The sequence below is a fragment of the Salvelinus sp. IW2-2015 genome, linkage group LG4p (genome assembly GCF_002910315.2).
Source record: "Salvelinus sp. IW2-2015 linkage group LG4p, ASM291031v2, whole genome shotgun sequence".
Classification (NCBI taxonomy): domain Eukaryota; kingdom Metazoa; phylum Chordata; class Actinopteri; order Salmoniformes; family Salmonidae; genus Salvelinus; species Salvelinus sp. IW2-2015.
The window spans coordinates 21,689,506-21,709,808 of NC_036841.1; the positions used below are offsets into that span (position 1 = coordinate 21,689,506).

At 43.4% G+C, this 20,303-nt stretch overlaps 1 protein-coding gene across 1 annotated transcript; it reads right to left on the reverse strand.

The window, feature by feature from the left end:
* Positions 1–1,804: 1,804 nt before the first annotated feature.
* On the reverse strand, positions 1,805–11,753 carry LOC111960700 (galactosylgalactosylxylosylprotein 3-beta-glucuronosyltransferase 1). The gene is made up of 5 exons (XM_023982872.2): positions 11,619–11,753; positions 9,556–10,067; positions 5,242–5,538; positions 2,282–2,388; positions 1,805–1,989 (listed from the first exon to the last, which is right to left on the reverse strand). Exons 1-4 carry the CDS (start codon positions 11,728–11,730, stop codon positions 2,302–2,304), a joined length of 1,008 nt encoding a protein of 335 aa, XP_023838640.1. The 5' UTR covers positions 11,731–11,753; the 3' UTR covers positions 1,805–1,989; positions 2,282–2,301.
* Between the last annotated feature and the right edge of the window lie 8,550 nt (positions 11,754–20,303).

The window sequence follows — 20,303 nt, forward strand, 5'->3', positions numbered from 1 at the left end:
TACTTTGGATAAGTTAATAGGCCATAACTATCCTGGTCATTGATCTTCCTTTTTCATAGTTTGCCATTAGTGTCTTCCGCTACATTTGAGGTATAACTGAAGGATCCATGAAGAAATTGAAACAGACATGAAACCTTAATACTGTAGCTGAAGGTGTAGCTGAGCATGACACCAATTAAATTGTGCTTGTCATTAAGTTTTGCCTGCTATTGCCAAGAATTGTCACAAAACTAACTTCAACCCGTATATGGTACAGTTTTGTAAGGGCAAAAAACTAGGATCGAGCATTCATGGCTGGAATGGTGTTGCAGACTGGGGTTCTAGCATGGGGTATCTTGCTAGTAGTTGTCCAAAGCAGTTTAGTTTTCATGTTTTTTAATATTTGATTTGCCTTCTTACTTGCCTACAGTTCATAGACGCATTAATGAATGACAGATGTTTCTTGGAAACATTTTAGCATGATTCTGTCTACCTCTGATGAAACTGTGGTTAAGTATTCAGCAACATTTCTACACTGCACTGGGCTTATAGATGTAGCGCAAATATCTAACTTACGTAGGCAATACGCACTGTGAACCTGGATACTTATGCAGATTTTACTGTATATCTCGACTTGTACTGTCAGTGCCTTTAGCTTGGATAATGTCAAATGCTTTATTTTGTCCTACTCTACTAGTTAGCTACTGTGGTTATATAAACCAGCATACTATATGGCCATCTGCCAAAGTGCTCATCATTGGGTAATGTGAATACTGTAACATGGTTACAACGTTAGGTTTAACCCAACTTGGTGATGTGCCGTTATACTGTCCATGTCATGTGATGGAAAAACAGGAGAGAACATGTGCTATGCCAGTGGTCATACAGTGAGGTGTTATTGGCAATGCCTAAGTCAATTCTTAGTTTTGATTTTTACATTTATATAAATACAGTTGTTACATTTTATCTAAGAGGACCTTACTATGAGTCCTCTAATTGTTCCTGTGTTAAATTAGTATGTACACGTTTTGCCACTTAGGAACACAGTCACTGGTGCTTTTAAGTGTTAAATTAAGTTTTGGGACGTTGACTTGTAATATTGTGTGCCTCCCAAGCATTAGGAGCCCATCTTGATGTCACTTATTTCAAGTGAATAGCTTCAGTACACACTGAATGACCTGTCTGAGAATGACACTGAAAATGGATGGTGCCACATCTGTAGCTTTCAAAATGGAGGCAAGAGTCAAGTCAATAGTATTGAACTAGCAAGAAAATGTATGTAAACACCAAAAACAAACAAATTAAATAAAAGCAGACAGTTTTAGTTATACAAAAATGACATTCCTTCCCTATTTGAACTTTCAGTGTTTGCTGAAAGTAGAATTGCTCTTCTGAGAGATTACTTGTTCGGATTCTCCAGTATTGTTCGGTCTGAAGACGTGGAGGACATTTCAGTACATGTCTATTAAAGGTGTCCAGGGGCTCAGTGTTCAATCAGATCCTCCAGTCTCTTACAGACCCTACTAAGATCTCAGGATCTCATCCCCTGCCCTGTAGATCCACGTCTATAGAAGGAAAGACAATGGATATCTCATTAGCCTGTTCAGGCCAGTAATGTTCCATCTCATTGGCTGCCTAACTCCCTCTCTCCCTGCAATGTTTGTGTTGTGCTGTCTCGTGTTAGGACACTACAGACGCAGTATGGTACCATGCAGGTTCCGAGAGCATCGATCTTCCGTTGATCCTTAATGACTCAGCTCTCACCGTCTGCTTGATGTTGGTGCTGCTAGCAACATTTAACCTGATAAATATTGCCATCTTGAACTAATCTGTGCTTTAATATGATACATTTATACTGTTTTAATCCCAATATTAAAAGTGTTTAGTTTCAGTCAAGGGGATTAGGATTTTGCCCCAGAGGCAGTCTTTTCTGAGATGATTAAGACATGAACACTGTTTGCACTGGGCGATGGCCTCTTTTTCTTCTCAGGGTCCATATTAGACAACCACCTGGAACAGAGAGTAGGGACTCACTGAGAAATTAAACACATTCATAATTAAGTCAATTTGCAGTACAGATCAATTGGATGTAATAACGCTTACAGTTATTGGTGACCTTCTTAGCCCAAAAATGTGGGTGTCTTTAAAAGCAATGGATAAGTCAAACAATATCCCGAAATGTGCTTATCATTGGGGCGCTTACCATTTTCCTGTTCGCCAGAGGTCCTAAAAATATATATTTTTTATAAATGAGTAAAATATGTCTGAGATGTGACCTCATTTGAATAATTTCTCTCTCTACCATTGCCCGAGGAGACAACGTCAAATCTCCACGTTGGGGTCTGTAAATCCTTTTTTCCCCTCATTTACAAGGACAGGTTTTTCCGTCCTAGTGTGCCAAACGAGAATCTGTAGAGAAATATCAGAGAAAAGAATCAGCATCAGGCAGCACTCTCACGATCAAACACACACCCATTCACTCCTCCTCTCCTGATCCCATTCACTCCTCCTCTCTCCTGATCCCATTCACTCCTCCTCTCTCCTGATCCCATTCACTCTTCCTCTCTCCTGAATCCCATTCACTCCTCCTCTCTCCTGATCCCATTCACCCCTCCTCTCTCCTCTCTCAGCATGGGCTGCGGTGATGTTCTTCTACTCCCATATATAGCAACAAGAGCAGTACAGATTGTACAATAGGAAACCTATATGTAAGAATGTACTCCGGCGTGTCAGCTCAACATTATATGATAGGGAATAGAGTGCCCCCTTTTTGGCTCTTTGTAAAGTGATGCAGCTCAGTTCTTTTGGGTGCGTCACGTACCGGTAACTATAGCCCCAATCAAGCCTTTGGAGTGGGATGAATTGGCCCTGGAAAATGGACACACATCCAGGAGATTGATGGTGGAAAAGAATCGACGTGTAGAGCTAATTTTCTTCCCCTCAGTTTCTGAGTAGCCCTACCTTTCATCTCCTCCACATCAGTAATGAATTATGCATGAGGTGTGTTTGAGCTGCCTCCACCAGAAGCCAACTCCCACTTTACCCAGGTGTAGATGAGGTTAATAGTCACACTTGCGTCTGAAGAGGTAGATTATAAGGAGGAGAGGTGCCGGAGCACGGCTCATCCCCCATCCCTCTCCCTGTGCTCATCTGGGCTGAATGCATGCTAGGATGCCCCCCTGCTCTTTTCATCTACTCCCCTCCAGGAGTCCTGAATATAATCAGGCTGAATATCCCATAATGTGAGTGTGAGTGGTGGTGGGCTAAGGCCCCTGTCCGACTCCTCTCTGCCCAGGGAGAGGCTTAGCGGCTGGGCTCTGGGGCCAGGGCAGACAGAGAAACAGCCAGGCCGGAGATGAAGTGGGTTTGAAACACTACACTGTGCCCTGAAGCCTTTTACAATCCACACCACTAGTGTGGGGAGCCTCGCCAGTGACCTAATGGATCGAGGACGTTTTTAGCACCTGGTTATATACAGTGGGGAGAACAAGTATTTGATCACTGGCCGATTTGCAGGTTTTCCTACTTACAAGCATGTAGAGGTCTGTAATTTTTTATCATAGGTACACTTCAACTGTGAGAGACGGAATCCAGAAAATCACATTGTATGATTTTAAGTAATTAATTTGCATTTTATTGCATGACATAAGTATTTGATCACCTACCAAACCAGTAAGAATTCCGGCTCTCACAGACCTGTTAGTTTTTTTTAAGAAGCCCTCCTGTTCTCCACTCATTACCTGGTATAACTGCACCTGTTTGAACTCGTTACCTGTATAAAAGACACCTGTCCACAACCTCAATCAAACAGACTCCAACCTCTCCACAATGGCCAAGCCAGAGAGCTGTGTAAGGACATCAGGGTTAAAATTGTAGACCTGCACAAGGCTGGGATGGGCTACAGGACAATAGGCAAGCAGCTTGGTGAGAAGGCAAAAACTGTTGGCGCAATTATTAGAAAATGGAAGAAGTTCAAGATGACGGTCAATCACCCTCGGTCTGGGGCTCCATGCAAGATCTCACCTCGTGGGGCATCAATGTCATGAGGAAGGTGAGGGATCAGCCAGAACTACACGGCAGGACCTGGTCAATGACCCGAAGAGAGCTGGGACCAACAGCTCAAAGAAAACCATTAGTAACACACTACGCTGTCATGGATTAAAATCCTGCAGCGCACGCAAGGTCCCCCTGCTCAAGCCAGCGCATGTCCAGGACCGTCTGAAGTTTGCCAATGACCATCTGGATGATCCAGAGGAGGAATGGGAGAAGGTCATGTGGTCTGATGAGACAAAAATTGAGCTTTTTGGTCTAAACTCCACTCGCTGTGTTTGGAGGAAGAAGAAGGATGAGTACAACCCCAAAAACACCATCCCAACCGTGAAGCATGGAGGTGGAAACACCATTCTTTGGGGATGCTTTTCTGCAAAGGGGACAGGATGACTGGACCGTATTGAGGGAAGGATGGATGGGGCCATGTATCGCGAGATTTTGGTCAACAACCTCCTTCCCTCAGTAAGAGCATTGAAGATGGGTCGTGGCTGGGTCTTCCAGCATGACAACGACCCGAAACACACAGCCAGGGCAACTAAGGAGTGGCTCCGTAAGAAGCATCTCAAGGTCCTGGAGTGGCCTAGCCAGTCTCCAGACCTGAACCCAATTGGAGGGAGCTGAAAGTCCGTATTGCCCAGCGACAGCCCCGAAACCTGAAGGATCTGGAGAAGATCTGTATGGAGGAGTGGGCCAAAATCCCTTCTGCAGTGTGTGCAAACCTGGTCAAGAACTACAGAAAATGTATGATCTCTGTAATTGCAAACAAAGGTTTCTGTACCAAATATTAAGTTCTTCTTTTCTGATGTATCAAATACTTATGTCATGCAATAAAATGCAAATTAATTACTTAAAAATCATACAATGTGATTTTCTGGATTTTTTTCCCCGATTCCGTCTCTCACAATTGAAGTGTACCTATGATAAAAAATGACAGACCTCTACATGCTTTGTAAGTAGGAAAACCTGCAAAATCGGCAGTGKATCAAATACTTGTTCTCCCCACTGTATATAAAGTTGTTTTGGAGAGAGTGAACTTGCCACTGCCTCTGCAGTAAGGTTGGATCCACCAGAGGATCATCAGAGTATGGATTTCTCATTTGCCTGACATTATATAAATTACCAATAGATAAAATGAGGATATTCTGGTGTAAAATTACAGAGTATAACATGTAAAAAGAAAGCATCTGTTTTGCTCTATCTGCTGTGCATTACCTTAGTGCAATTAGCAGCTTTGGGCTCCAGGTCATTGAGTGTGACCAGCTCTCGGAGCAGGCTGCTCTCCTGGTAGCCTCCCTTCACTCCCCGCAGCTTGAAGTAGGCCTGGGGCTTGAAGAGGATGAGCCGCAGGTTGATGGCGAAGCCTGCCATGTCGATGGCAAAGGGCCGGTGAGGGTCGAATACAGTCTTCCAGCCGTACACCTTGCCTGCTGCGTTGACCTTGGGCGACTCGTAGCGCAGACCACCAACGAAGGCCACGGGCCATACAGATACCTTCCTTGTTGACCTCATCTGGATGGAGAAGAAGAGAGGACAGAGAAAGTTAAGCATATTTGCGCTGTTTGTATTTTTAATTAACAGGATCAGTATATCAGTGTCTATACAAGATGTGCCAACAAAGCAAAATACATTCATTATAGTTTTCATTGCAAACAATGATACAAATAGAGTCAGAGAAGCTAAAATGTAGAATGTGTATGTTGCATGTATCACAGGAGCCTTGCAGGGCCACCGTGATGGACCCAGCCTAAGAAGAGTAAACATGGACAGAGCTAAGTGGGTTTGAGGACCAGGGCCATTATACAGAGTGGATGGGAGTAGAAGAGCAGGTTGGTTGAGGAGATGCTTGAAAGGTGCCGAGCCTCTTCCATTCCTCAGAGGCTCAGGTTTGTCCTTTAATCTTCCAGCATCAAACGATCTCCCGGCAGCCCGCTCTTTGTCGACTGTGTTTCTGCACCACTGGCAGCGAGAGAGTCATGAAAGGAAGTTTTCTAATGAGGGGTGAACTGTAGAGTAATGTATCCACACTCAATGCAGTAGAAATAATAGTGGTGCTGGTGTTCTGTTGTAGAAGTGCTTTTTAAATGAGGTGTGCAGTGGAGAGAGGAGGTGTGTGGTGGGTGGGTGGGTGGGTGGGACAACACTGTGGAAACAGGTCTCTCCCTGTGTGTGTCCCAGTATTCTAGCCGTATCTAATGATAACCCATCAGCCCAGCGGATCAGAGAGGAGACGTGTCTGTGTGAAGTTTGGAAACACATCTGGGCCACCAAGAACAGGACTCTGCCAGGCTAGCCAGCCAGATAATATTTCACATAATTGTGTGTTAGGGATGACATCANCGGAGCAGGCTGCTCTCCTGGTAGCCTCCCTTCACTCCCCGCAGCTTGAAGTAGGCCTGGGGCTTGAAGAGGATGAGCCGCAGGTTGATGGCGAAGCCTGCCATGTCGATGGCAAAGGGCCGGTGAGGGTCAAATACGGTCTTCCAGCCGTACACCTTGCCTGCTGCGTTGACCTTGGGCGACTCATAGCGCAGACCACCAACGAAGGCCACGGGCCATACAGATACCTTCCTTGTTGACCTCATCTGGATAGAGAAGAAGAGAGGACAGAGAGAGTTAAGCATCTTTGCACTGTTTGTATTTTTAATGAACAGGATCAGTGTATCAGTGTCTATATGAGATGTGCCAACAAGGCAAGATACATTAATTACAGGAAACAATAGTTTTAATTCCAAACAATGATACAAATCGAGCCAGAAAATCTGAGAGCTATGATGTGTATGTTGCATGTATCACAGAAGCCTTACAGGGCCACCGTGCTGGACCCAGCCTAAGAAGAGTAAACGTGGACAGAGCTAAGTGGGTTTGAGGACCAGGGCCATTATACAGAGTGGATTGGGAGAAGAAGAGCAGGTTGGTTGAGGAGATGCTTGAAAGGTGCCGAGCCTCTTCCGTTCCTCAGAGGCTCAGGTTTGTCCTTTAATCTTCCAGTATCAAACGATCTCCCGGCCGCCCGCTCTTTGTCGACTGTATTTCTGCACCACTAGCAGCGAAAGAGAGCCGCCCAAATCATGAAAGGAAGTGTTCTAATGAGGAGGGCTGAACTGTTGAGTAATTTACTCAATGCAGAAGCAATAATAAAGGTGCTGGTGTACTGTTGTGGAAGTGCTTTTTAAATGAGGTGTTTAGCAGGGAGAGGAGATGAGTGTGTGTGTGTGTGTGTGCTGAGTGGGACAACACTCTGGAAACGGGGCTCGCTCTGTGTGTGTCCCAGTATTCTAGCCGTATCTGATGATAACCCACCAGCCCAGGGGATCAGAGAGGAGACACGTGTGTGAGAACAGGATGGAGGAGGCCCGGGTTTATGAGTGCAGTTTGGAAACACATCTGGGCCACCAAGAACAGGACTCTGCCAGGCTAGCCAGCCAGATAATATTTCACATAATTGTGTGTTAGGGATGACATCACCTTCTCTCAAGGGTCATGTGTGATTTCTGATAATTAGAAAACGGACCTTTATCACTAGTTTAGATCATGCATCTTTCCTACGAGTGAAATAGCTGTTTTCCTCAAGGGTTTGGTTCTTGAATGAAACTGTCTCAGGCATCATCAGGGGCGTTGCCCGTCTCCCTCCATGCTACAATGTGAAAATGAATGTTTCCAAGGCTGCCACTAATGGGAATCAGTGCTAAAACGGCACCCAGTCTCCTCAGTTTAGAGCTGAGCTGATGGAAATGCCACAAAGTGCTACCCCATTTTTCTGGATTTTAAGTGTTTCTGCTAAGTTTCCTCTTGTCTCTCTCTCTTTCTTTCTCTCTCTCTGTCTGTGTGTGTGTAAACTCTTTCCTTTACTGGGGCGATGTGAGTGATGGGGAGGCCCACAGAGACAGCTTGCCTATGTTCTTGAAGTCTGAGCACAACAAAGGAAACTAATCCCAAACTTTAAAGGGAGACGGTAGACATCGAGGTGTATTAATCAATCTGGAGCACAGGAGAGGGTGACGAGATGAGGATCTGTACTGGTTCACAGAAGCTCTAAAGTGAGTTGTCATCAGAAATAGGCTGATACTGCTGGCGGGTGATTATACTGCTATAGGTTGATTATCTGTCTTTAATACATGGAATTGATGGCTTAGTTCAACTCCTAAACGGTGCCCCATTTTCATCAGTACACCCAATGATGCCTAAACCAGAAGCAATATCATATTTACCTTTTAGATCAAATACTTATTTTATGATCTAAAAAAAGTATTCGATTTAGGTGATATATTCTATTCTTAGTGATCTGGTTCACAATGTTGAATGTGGATGCTGAAGAAGAAGGCTAGATATGATAAAAGGCAGGCGCTGCCGGTAAGTATTCCTTGTGGCTTTGGAAAGGCAACATAAGCATTTTTTTTATGAAAGCTTAATAATTAATGCACCCCTTTACTGTGATTTAGTTTAACTATGGCAGATGCATATTTCATGAGCTATTTTAATTTTCACAATTTACAGCAGAGTCTCTGCCCATGTCTCTCATCATGGAATGTTTCCCCATGGTCTGGTTTGCTCTGGGTAAGAGCATCTGCTTAATGTTATGTAATGGTGCAATACCAGAAGGTTAGGTTGGCCATTATAGTTCCTTGCTGTACGTATTTTATTCAGCTGTTGTATTTGTAACCCGTGTTTCCATATTGAATTACTGCCAAGTCTGGGCAAGAGTTCATGACAATGAATGATTTCATTTGTAAAATGTTTCATATTTCAAATGTCAGGTCAAGCTGAACAAGCTGGCATCTTTCCAGTCAGGTTAATTCATGTCCAGATCATAACAACATGCAATCTCTTGGATGGATGTCTACTTTAAACCCCTTCACATGTAGCTGTTTTCTGCCTTGTCTCCAAAGCCATCCCCTCCATGACTTACACCTGTTACCGATATTTACTGCTCTGTCAGTTGGGTCTGAGTGGTTTCTCACTGACTCTCTCTATCGGTCAGCCCAAAGGCAGCTAGCTCAAGCTCAGCCCTTTAGGTCGTTACTCTCCCCTATAAAGAGTGCTGGTGCTGGGTGTAAGTGATGGAGGGCTACTAGGGAGAGGGAGAGCACTCTACCTTTCCCTGGAAATCAGGCAATGACAGGCCCATCGATACAGAGCACATCATTTACAACCTGCCCCGTTCACACTAACAAGACCTGAGGCTAGTGCCCCAGGGCCCAACAGCATCCATTCAAGCCAAGCCAATGTGTCTTGAGTCAAAATGGATGGCCTGAGGCACTAATTACCAAGTTCAAACTTATCCTTGGACCACTGTTGTTGGTAATGGGAATCAAAATACTTCAGGCAATAACCACAACCTATTACTACTAGGAGTAGAAGTAGCCATCATTCAATGTGGAAAAATGGTTCCAAATTAAAATAAATGTGATTAATTCTTAAATTATTTGCTGTAAACTCCCCACTACCATTGTGTTCAGTGTTACTAAAGGGAATATAGTGGACCAGACGTAGCAATGAGATGCCACTGAGCCCCAGGCCTGGACTGACCTCCTCAAACAGCTCCAGGCTATAGGTGTTGTCGTCATCAGCGAAGTAGACAATGCCCGCCTGGCTGCTGTTGGAGTTGAAGGTCTCTCTGAGCCAGCGCAACGCCAGGTTCCTCTGCATGGTGCCCCGGGGTATCCTGGGGTCCCGTGTGTCCCCACGCAGCTTATAGTTCCTGGGAGTCTCCACGTTCAGGTGGGTGTAGTTGAGGCCCGTTTCCCTGAGCATGCGTGTGACCAGCGGGGTCCTTCTCTGAGAGTCCTCCACCAGGATCCAGTGCAGGTTGGCCACATGGAGGAAGGTGTTGGCCAGCCGCGTCAGCTCTGCCTTCTGGACCGGGCGGCTGTAGGTTGGGGTGATGATGTGGATGGTGGGCAGCACGTCGGACCATGGTGGCGGCCGTGTGTACACGTACTCCGTCCTCACCACCTCCACTATGTCCTTATCAGAGGAGCAGTACTCCTTAGAGTCGCTGGCCTGGCCCGCCTCCCTCCGCCCTCCGTCGGCTCCGTCATCTGCAGGGGAACAGAAAGACATAACGCATTAGCACGCCCCGGGGGAGGGGTTTCCCACTGTATAATCTCAAGTGGCACAATCCAAGAGGCAAGTACCTGAGAGTCGGTGCTGATGTACTGCAAGCCTCTTTGGTATGATAAAGATCTCTTTTACTAGGTGGTGACAGGCAGCAAAGAGTGAAAGCAGGCAGCGTGACGTGAGCGGACAACATGGCTACAGTTTGGTTAGGGCAGCGGCTCCCCTGGCTGCCCCTACTCATTCAGCTATAACAGCCATGGCAGGGACAGGGCCTATTCCAGTAGTGGAGCTATGATTTTGTGGCTTCCCATAGCTCTCTATGATGGATCTAATATCATTATTGGATCATTAACGTAGTTCATTTTTCATTTCTCCACATTGTTCCATAGTTCATGGCAGTCTTTATCAGTGCTCAGTTAGAGAGGAGGTTCTCACCTCAGACAGAAACATGATATTTCTACATCACACAGCAGATTCACACAATCTCCTGAGGGCCAGATGTTCTGCGGTGGCTGACAGAAAGCATTCTGGCAAACCCCTGCTACTCTTAAGACAAAACAAAGGAACGGCTCCAGTTGATTTGTGGAGACCTGCCAATTTTACATCTTACATTTCACCTTGATGCCAAATGAAAGGAGGCAAAGAACGCTATTGATTTACGGTCACCTTAAAGGCACAGTGAAGTCAAAAATGTGATTTACCTGTGTTTTATGTATATTTCCACATTGAGGATGGAATAATTAGGCACCTCACTCAGACCACTCCCAGACAGTCCTAGCTAAATTCTTGATTGAGAAATTGCTGTTTGCTAAGAAGCTATTTTTGTTTCTTTTTGACCATTTTAATTGAAAACAATCACAGTGATGTGATATTGAGATAAAAACAAACAGATGCATTGGGCCTATTAATATGGTTCTGTTCACTAGACAGAGTACTGTACTTGACATATCAGACTGTTCGTTTATTACGGTCACTTGGGGTCACATTTATGGAGAAGGGGGTTCATAATGTGAGTGTGTGATAACGTCTCAGGCTTGTGAACAGTATGTGGGAGCCACATAAACACCAACTCAGGAGATTCTATAAAGCCTGCCTGAAAGCTATTAGGGAGCAGTGATTATTATGATTATTACTATTTCAGATGCTGATTAAAGGGCATTAGAAATTAATTTAGTCTCCTTTTGATTTGAAAAGTCTGCTACAGTTTAACTGCTAAATAGATTATCTGAATGACTGCTGAAGACCATAGCACCAAGCACAAGCTGCAGATGGGGCTGTGTGAATCAAAGGACACTTACCAAGAAGTGCGTTTTTGATAGCCTTAACTGACAAATGACCTATGTTACAGTCTGATAATGCAGACCACCACATAGGGATCTGTAACAGACTCTGTGGAAGGCATGTGTTGTACTGTATGTACTGTACCATGATGTTCTGTAACTGGGCATGTGACCTGATTGGATTGGATGAATTAGCTATTGAATATTTCTACACCATTCAACAGAGGACCTATGAGAAAGTGGAGGATATACCCTTGCGGATGGCGAGCAGCGGAGCGATTGCGCTTTGGTGCCAAACGGTGATGAGCAGAGTCCACGGTAACACTATCAACACGATGGCAAGAATGTCTCTTCTCTTCGGCATCTCCAGGATTGGTTTTATGTCTCGTCATTACCTGCCAGGAGAGAGGAGGAGCGACAAACATGTCAATAAGGGCCGCTAGCTAAATGATCCACTCTACAAGATGTGGTGGCTTGGCTGAGAGAACCACTAACTTATTTTACCATGATGAAGGGGACAGTCTTTTAGCACAGCAACATAATACCACGTTAATTCTATTAATCTTCCAGGCGTAAAAATACTCAACTTATACACATCCTGTCAGGCAAAAGAGTTAATTTCCAAAGTGTGAATGCATCTGATGAGACATAAGCCCCATAAAAGCCTTCCACTGATAAAGAAATGGGGCAAGAAGAGTTTTAAGCAGTTTTCTCCTGCCTCAGTGGAGAGTAGACAGGGAAGTCCTCAGTGGAAATTGCCATTTGTGCTGCCTGAGTATCTAAAACTGTATACAGCAGTGGAGGCTGCTAAAGAGAGGACGGCTCATAATAATGGCTGGAATGGAGTAAATGGAATGGCATCAAACACATGGAAACCATGTGTTTGATGTATTTGATACAATTCCACTAATTCCGCTGCTCCAGCAATTACCACGAGCCCATCCTCCCCAATTAAGGTGCCACCCGACTCCTGTGGTATACAGACAGGCACTATCTGGAACAAATAATTTAATAATTTTTGCATATGCACATTTCATTGCTTTGGAAAATCAGTGTTTGATTAGACGGATTAGATGGATCAATGTGTTTGTGCTGTGGAAGGAATCTATGCGGTGAGACTAATATGGTATTTTGCACTCATTAAAACCTGTCATAAACAGGCCTATGGCCATATTACAACAATGGCTATAATGTATTGTGCTAAACATGTTGATGATTATGGTAAATTACTATGATTCCTCACCCACAGTTAGAACTGGATCATGGCACCATCAGTGATGCAATGGTGCAGCTGGAGGAGCCAGGCCCGCACAGCAGCAGCACGTCGAGCAGAGTGGTGTGATCATCCACGACATCTCAGCCAGCCATGCCTCCTCATACAGCCAGGAAACACCACCCTGAGACCTGGATGGAAGACAACTGGCCAGGGCTTAGTCACCGCATGACGTCATCCGTCAGTCACGTTATAGGAAGACATGACATCAGTCACATTAGGATGCCATTCAGACCAACTCTAGGCATCAATAACTGTACTGAAGTATCTGACAAGGTTGCCAATCAATCTACCTCAGCTGCATGTGCATCCACAATGTAATATCCCTGTCTCAACCATCACAGAACTACTGTTCAAGAGCAGGCGCAGCAGAGGACTATAGTACAGAACTCCAATCAGGGCTTACGTCATTCTCCACTTGGCAAAAATTGGTTGAATGAACGTTGTTTCCATGTCATTTCAACCCAAAAAATCGACGTGATGACCTTGAGTCTACATGGAAACGTATTGGATTTGTAAAAAGTCATCAACTAAAAGGGCATTTTAACCTAAATCCAATGAAATGGTGACATTTTTTTTATTGATTTCATGTTGAATTCAGGATACTTGACAAATCAATCAAATGTAAATCAAAACTAAACATTGAACTGATGTCTGTGCCCAGTGGGTCCTGTTTACAGGAGGTATATGTGGCAGTGACAGGTTGTTTCTATTTCTCCCTAAGATGTGGAGACTGGGAGAAATGCATACAGCCTTGTCACTTGCTAAGAGTCTGGTGCTGTGGATGGAGAATGGTGATGTTATGAAACAATTAGCATCCTATCTCATCCAAAATCATGGGAATGAATGAATGACAAATGAATGAATGAATGCCATGGAACGCTAAACTGAGTCAGGTTTTCTGTGTAGGCTGCAGCTCAAATATTGGTCGGCTGCAGATGCGACTGGGTGTATATATTTAGACTTTGTGATGGAAGATCAAATGAACTGCAAAGATGTTTCTTTTATCTTCTTCAGAGCGAACAACAGGGGCCCAGTCTTTTATTGAGGCATAGTATAAATGCAAATTGCCTCTGACCTGGTAATTTGGTAGGGAGGGTATATGCTTGATAGGGAGTGTATATGGTAGGGTGTGTATATGCTTGGTAGGGGGTGTATATGCTTGGTAGGGGTGTGTATATGCTTGGTAGGGGGTGTGTATATGCTTGGTAGGGGGTGTATATGCTTAGTAGGGGGTGTATATGCTTAGTAGGGGGTGTTTATGGTAGGGGGTGTATATGCTTGGTTGGATGTGCTCGATGTGCACAAGATTTCTAAACAATCTCTCCTCAAATTGAAGAATGTCTTCTGAGAATTCAGACCAATCAGATTGAAGGATGACAATCATGAACACTATTTTGAATGGACTGACTAGAAGTGGAACCGATGGATAATACTTCAATGTATTGAAGAAAGAGAAAAAGATCCATGCTTGCTGCTATTGTCACTGAATCCATGCTCACAAAACACAGTGATGTAGGGTATATGTTTCTCAATGGGAGAGCTGCAAGAACACCTTCCCTTTCCACAGTTCAACACATTGTGATGAACCAGAATAAGATGAACACAACCTGGATATTGTACAACACAACAAGTTGTCAACATTTCACTCCATTTTTTCTTTTTAAAAAAGAACTAGAAAACAGATGCATCCTGACAGCCTTCATCTTCTCTCTACAGTCTTATGTTATACATCTTAATTGAATATGATGAAGCTATGGTCTTAATCATCAAGAAATCCTTAGAAAAATCATGTCAGAACATTCCCAAATTCCCATCTGTTGATATGAGAAACGTGAAGACTCTGGATTCTAATCTCGGCATGTCTCTCAATGCCAATTTCTGAGCTCAATACCAGGAAGACTGAATGGTAGTCCCAGCTCAATACCAGGTAGACTGGTCGTCCCAGTTTAATACCAGGTAGACTAAATAGTAGTCCCAGCTCAATATCAGGCAGACTAAATAGTAGTCCCAGCTCAATACCAGGCATACTAAATAGTAGTCTTACATATCGTTCTCTTCTCTCACCCCTTTTACACTTTCATATAGACAGGAGACATGGATGTCACAATATACCACAAGATTGTTATCATTAAACAGTCACCACTAGCCGGCCTCTGGTCAGTACCCTGCCCTGAACCTATGTGTTGTGATAATTGCATTGTTTGCTCTATAACCTGTTAATTCATATGCCTTTTGACCGTGCTAGATAAGCCTAAAGGCTGAGACAATGAGAAGACACAGTGGCAGAATAAATTCAACCACATCTTTGTTTTGTCACAAAACCGGATAACAACCTCTGTCCAGTGGAGTCCACAAAGCATATTGAATGTACAGTAACAGACAGTTACATGACCTACAGCATGGTCAAGCAAGGTTATGTTTCCGACATTATGTTTCAGACAAATAAACAACTACTGATTTAGAACCACGAAGAGTTACCACAAGTCGTAAACAAAACAGGAGCTGCCTCCACTATTCCAGCACATTTCAACATCATCAAATTACCTCTGCTTAGTCTTATACAGTGATAACTAAAAGATACCAAAAACTATTTAGTCCGATCAACGTAAGCTAAATATGTTGTGGCTGTCCATGGATGGTTCTGATTTCTGTGTGTGTGTGTGTGTGTGTGCACTTTCGTGCAAGTAGAAAAACATCTTAACTCAACATACTTGTCGAGAAACAGCAATGCCATCCTCCTCTCTTTCATGTTGACAAAACAGTCTATCACTCTGTCATACAGTACACGCTTTTATTTTTTTGTTGTCCTAGGATACCTGGCTAAAATGTTTGCTCGCTAGCCTAACTTCCATTCATGGGCAACGTTAGCTAGTTAACATTTGCCTTCTGGGCCTACATCTAGCCACATATTGAACTTCCATCCTCTCAGGCCAGGGGCACAACAATGTGTGAATTAATGGTTGGATCAGAATCGCCGTTATAATCATTGGCAGGTACGGAGATTTACGTAAAACCACAAGTCCAAATACCTATCCCCATCCATGGCTAATTTAGGAAAGGGACAATTTTGGCTAGCTAGCCACCAGAGGACAACAACAACAACCAGATGCAACAATTCAAGTTTTTCTGTCAATGACGTATGCTTTCAATGGGATTTGATAGGAGTGACGCCAAATCAAACCTGGCGTCCTTTGAAACTTTTTTTTGGTACGCCAGGACCATTCACAGTTGATCTTGCTCAGTTTAGCTCAACACTGATTGGCTAATTTTGTATCCTTTTTTTGTCAAGAGAGGCCAGATGCTCTCTGGCTTCCCTTTCCTTCAATGCCACGGGCGGCAACAATGTCATACTCGTTTGGACCAGACCGCATCAGATAGATGGGCTACACGTAGAAAGACAGAGGGGCGCTGTTTCGCTCGCTCGGATGCTTTCTCCTGTGAGATACATTCAGCCTCTTAAGAATTGAAGTAAAATTATGAAACACAGAGAGACGAAATATATATTTTTAGATTTTGTATTTTTTCTTTGCAATTTTTTTGGGGGAAGCCTGGCTTCCCTTTGCATCCATGAATACATGCCACAAGCATCAGACTGTTAAACAGTCATCACTAGCCGGCCTCCGCCCAGTACCCTACCCTGAACCTCAGACACTGCCACTAGCTGACTACCACCCGGTACTCTACCCTACACCTTTGAGACCGCTGCCCTATGTACATAGTCATGTAACACTGGTCACTCACATTTTTTACATGCTGTTTTACCCACTTTGAATGTACAGTATATACTGTATTGTAGTCATGGCTCATCCTATGTAACTACTGCTATACACACCTTTTCTATTCACATACTGTCTATACAAATCATTCTCAACATATATATTAATTATATTTTGGATTCAGGCCCGGAAGCAAATTTCATGCAATTCTATCCGTTTTGCTATGGGGTTTTGTACTGTGTTTTTATGTAGTGTGCTCTCAACATAGCTCATTCTAATATTTCTACTACTGTTCATTGCATTTTAGTTACACTGTTTATACACACTACATATTTATTTATATACCTTATTCTTGACATAGCTTACTCTAATATATCTACTGCGTACATATCATTCCTAGTATATCTTGCGTAGATTCATCCGGTGTACGTACATATAGATTGCATTTGGATTACTGTTACAGTGGTATTTGGGTTGATAATTAGATATGTTTCGACATTTCTTGTTGATCTTTAATTTTTTTTGTTGTTTTTATTGATTATTGCGTACCTGTTTGACATTTTACTGCTTTGTTAGTAGCTAATAAGCATTACGTGACCAGTAAACTTTGATTTGATTTATATCCAAAATGGAACAGCACCCTTCCCTCCTTTCCCGCAATGACTAATTCTTACGTATCTGCAAGGACAAGGTAGATGAAACCATTATGGCAGACACTCCTGTTGCCTATTAGAGAGTTACTGTAGACTCCTGTTGCCTATTGGAGTGTTACTATAGACTCCTGTTGCCGATTGGAGGGTTACTAAAGGGGCAACATTCCATGTTCGTAATCGAGCCTGCCTCAGACTTGAGATCCCGTTGGCTCCCATCTGCTCATATTTCTGGGATACCAATAATAATACCATATTTTCCTAGCCACTTCACCAGGGCATCATTTTGATGTAGAGACTACAGTTGGAGTCAGTTGGAGAGCCACAGAGGAGGTATTATTATGTCCTTGTCTGTCCAATCATTCACTCCTACTTATTAATGTATTGGTCTCCTACCAAATGGCCAGGCTTTGGAACAGTTTTCAATGACGTCTTGGGGACTTTCTAATAGAGGGGCTGCAATAGGTCATTATCGATGTTCCTGTCACAGACCAAAAAAGTACTTCGCCTGCAGGTGTCATTAAATGTTAATTCTGGATTTGTGAGGTATTGATTCACACGGCCTTAATTGCTTTTGAAATGACCAAGAATGGACAGCCTGGCTGAGTGGTTTCTACAGTCTCTACTTTTCATTGTGTTCTCTATTGTGCTTGTATTGGATTCAGAGAAGAAGACAGAATTAATACAGCTATAGAAAACCAAGATGGGCCATATACTGTATGAAAAATAGATACAATTTCTGCAAATAATAGGTTCCATAATTCAAGGATGAGCATAGTTTTCTGTGTGTGTGTGTGTGTCCATTAATGTGGTCATGTGGGTGCACATACAGTACTAGCATGAGGGTTTGTGTTATAACTTAATCTAGGCACTCCATACAAAGAAATACTGTAACATAATGAGCTACAGTAATATAAGGAACAGAAGCACACCAAGTTCTATTTGCCTTCTGTTTACTGTATATACAGTTGAAGTCGGAAGTTTACATATACCTTAGCCAAATACATTTAAACTCAGTTTTTCACAATTCCTGACATTTAATCCTAGTAAAAATTCCCTGTTTTAGGTCAGTTAGGATCACCACTTTATTTTAAGAATGTGAAATGTCAGAATAATAGTAGAGAGAATGATTTATTTCAGCTTTTATTTCTTTCATCACATTCCCAGTGGGTCAGAAGTTTACATACACTCAATTAGTATTTGGTAGCATTGCCTTTAAATTGTTTAACTTGGGTAAACCAAAGCCTTCCACAAGCTTTCCACAATAAGTTGGGTGAATTTTGGCCCATTCCTCCTGACAGAGCTGGTGCAACTGAGTCAGGTTTGTAGGCCTCCTTGCTCCCACACGCTTTTTCAGTTCTGCCCACACATTTTCTATAGGATTGAGGTCAAGGCTTTGTAATGGCCACTCCAATACCTTGACTTTGTTGTCCTTGAGCCATTTTGCCACAACTTTGGAAGTATGCTTGGGGTCATTGTCCATTTGGAAGACCCATTTGCGAGCAAGCTTTAACTTCCTGACTGATGTCTTGAGATGTTGCTTCAATATATCCACATCATTTTCATGCCTCATGATGCCATCTATTTTGCGAAGTGCACCAGTCCCTCCTGCAGCAAAGCACCCCCACAACATGATGCTGCCACCCCCGTGCTTCACGGTTGGGATGGTGTTCTTCAGCTTGCAAGCCTCCCCCTTATTCCTCCAAACATAATGACAGTCATTATGGCCAGTTCTATTTTTGTTTCATCAAACCAGAGGACATTTCTTCAAAAAGTACGATCTTTGTCCCCATGTGCAGTTGCAAACCGTAGTCTGGCTATTTTATGGCGGTTTTGGAGCAGTGGCTTCTTCCTTGCTGAGCAGCCTTTCAGGTTATATCGATATAGGACTCGTTTTACTGTGGATATAGATACGTTTGTACCTGTTTCCTCCAGCATCTTCACATGGTCCTTTCCTGTTGTTCTGGGATTAATTTGCGCTTTTCTCACCAAAGTACGTTCATCTCTAGGAGACAGAATGCGTTTCCTTTCTTAGCGGTATGACAGCTGCGTGGTCCCATGGTGTTTATACTTGHGTACTATTGTTTGTACAGATGAACGTGGTACCTTCAGGCGTTTGGAAATTGCTCCCAAGGGTGAACCAGACATGTGGAGGTCTACAATTTTTTATCTGAGGTCTTGGCTGATTTATTTTGGTTTTCCCATGATGTCAAGCAAAGAGGCACTGAGTTTTTTTAATAATTGTTTTATTTCACCTTTATTTAGCCAGGTAGGCAAGTTGAGAACAAGTTCTCATTTTCAACTGCGACCTGGCCAAGAATTAAGCAAAGCAGTTCGACACATACAACAACACAGAGTTACACATGGAATAAACAAAACATACAGTCAGTAATACAGTTGAAGAAAATCTATATACAGTGTGTGCAAATGAGGTAAGAAAAGGGAGGTAAGGCAATAAATAGGCCATGGTGGCGAAGTAATTACAATATTCCAATTAGACACTAGAGTGATTTATGTGCAGAAGATGAATGTGCAGGTAGAGATACAGGGGTGCAAAGGAGCAAGATAAATGAATAAAAGCAGTATGGGGATGAGGTAGTTCGATGGGCTATGTACAGATGGGCTATGTACAGGTGCAGTGATCTGTGAGCTGCTCAGACAGCTGGTGCTTAAAGCTAGTGAGGGAGGTAAGAGTCTCCAGCCTCAGTGATTTTTGCATTTCATTCCAGTCATTGTCAGCAGAGAACTGGAAGGAAAGGCGGCCAAAGAAGGAATTGGCTTTCGGGGTGACTAGAGAGATATACCTGCTGGAGCGCGTGCTACGGGTGGTGCTGCTATGGTGACCAGTGAGCTGAGATAAGGCGGGGCTTTACCTATCAGAGACTTGAAGATGACCTGAAGCCAGTGGGTTTGGCGACGAGTGTGATACGTGTGCCAGCCAACGAGAGCGTACAGGTCGCAGTGGTGGGTAGTATATGGGGCTTTGGTGACAAAACGGATGGCATTGTGATAGACTGCATCCAATTTGTTGAGTAGAGTGTTGGGGGCTATTTTGTAAATGACATCGCCGAAGTCGAGGATCGGTAGGATGGTCAGTTTTACGAGGGTATGTTTGGCAGCATTAGTGAAGGATGCTTTGTTGGAAATAGGAAGCCGATTCTAGATTTAATTTTGGATTGGAAATGCTTAATGTGAGTCTGGAAGGAGAGTTTACAGTCTAACCAGACACCTAGGTATTTGTAGTTGTCCACATATTCTAAGTCAGAACCGTCCAGAGTGTGATGCTGGGCGGGCG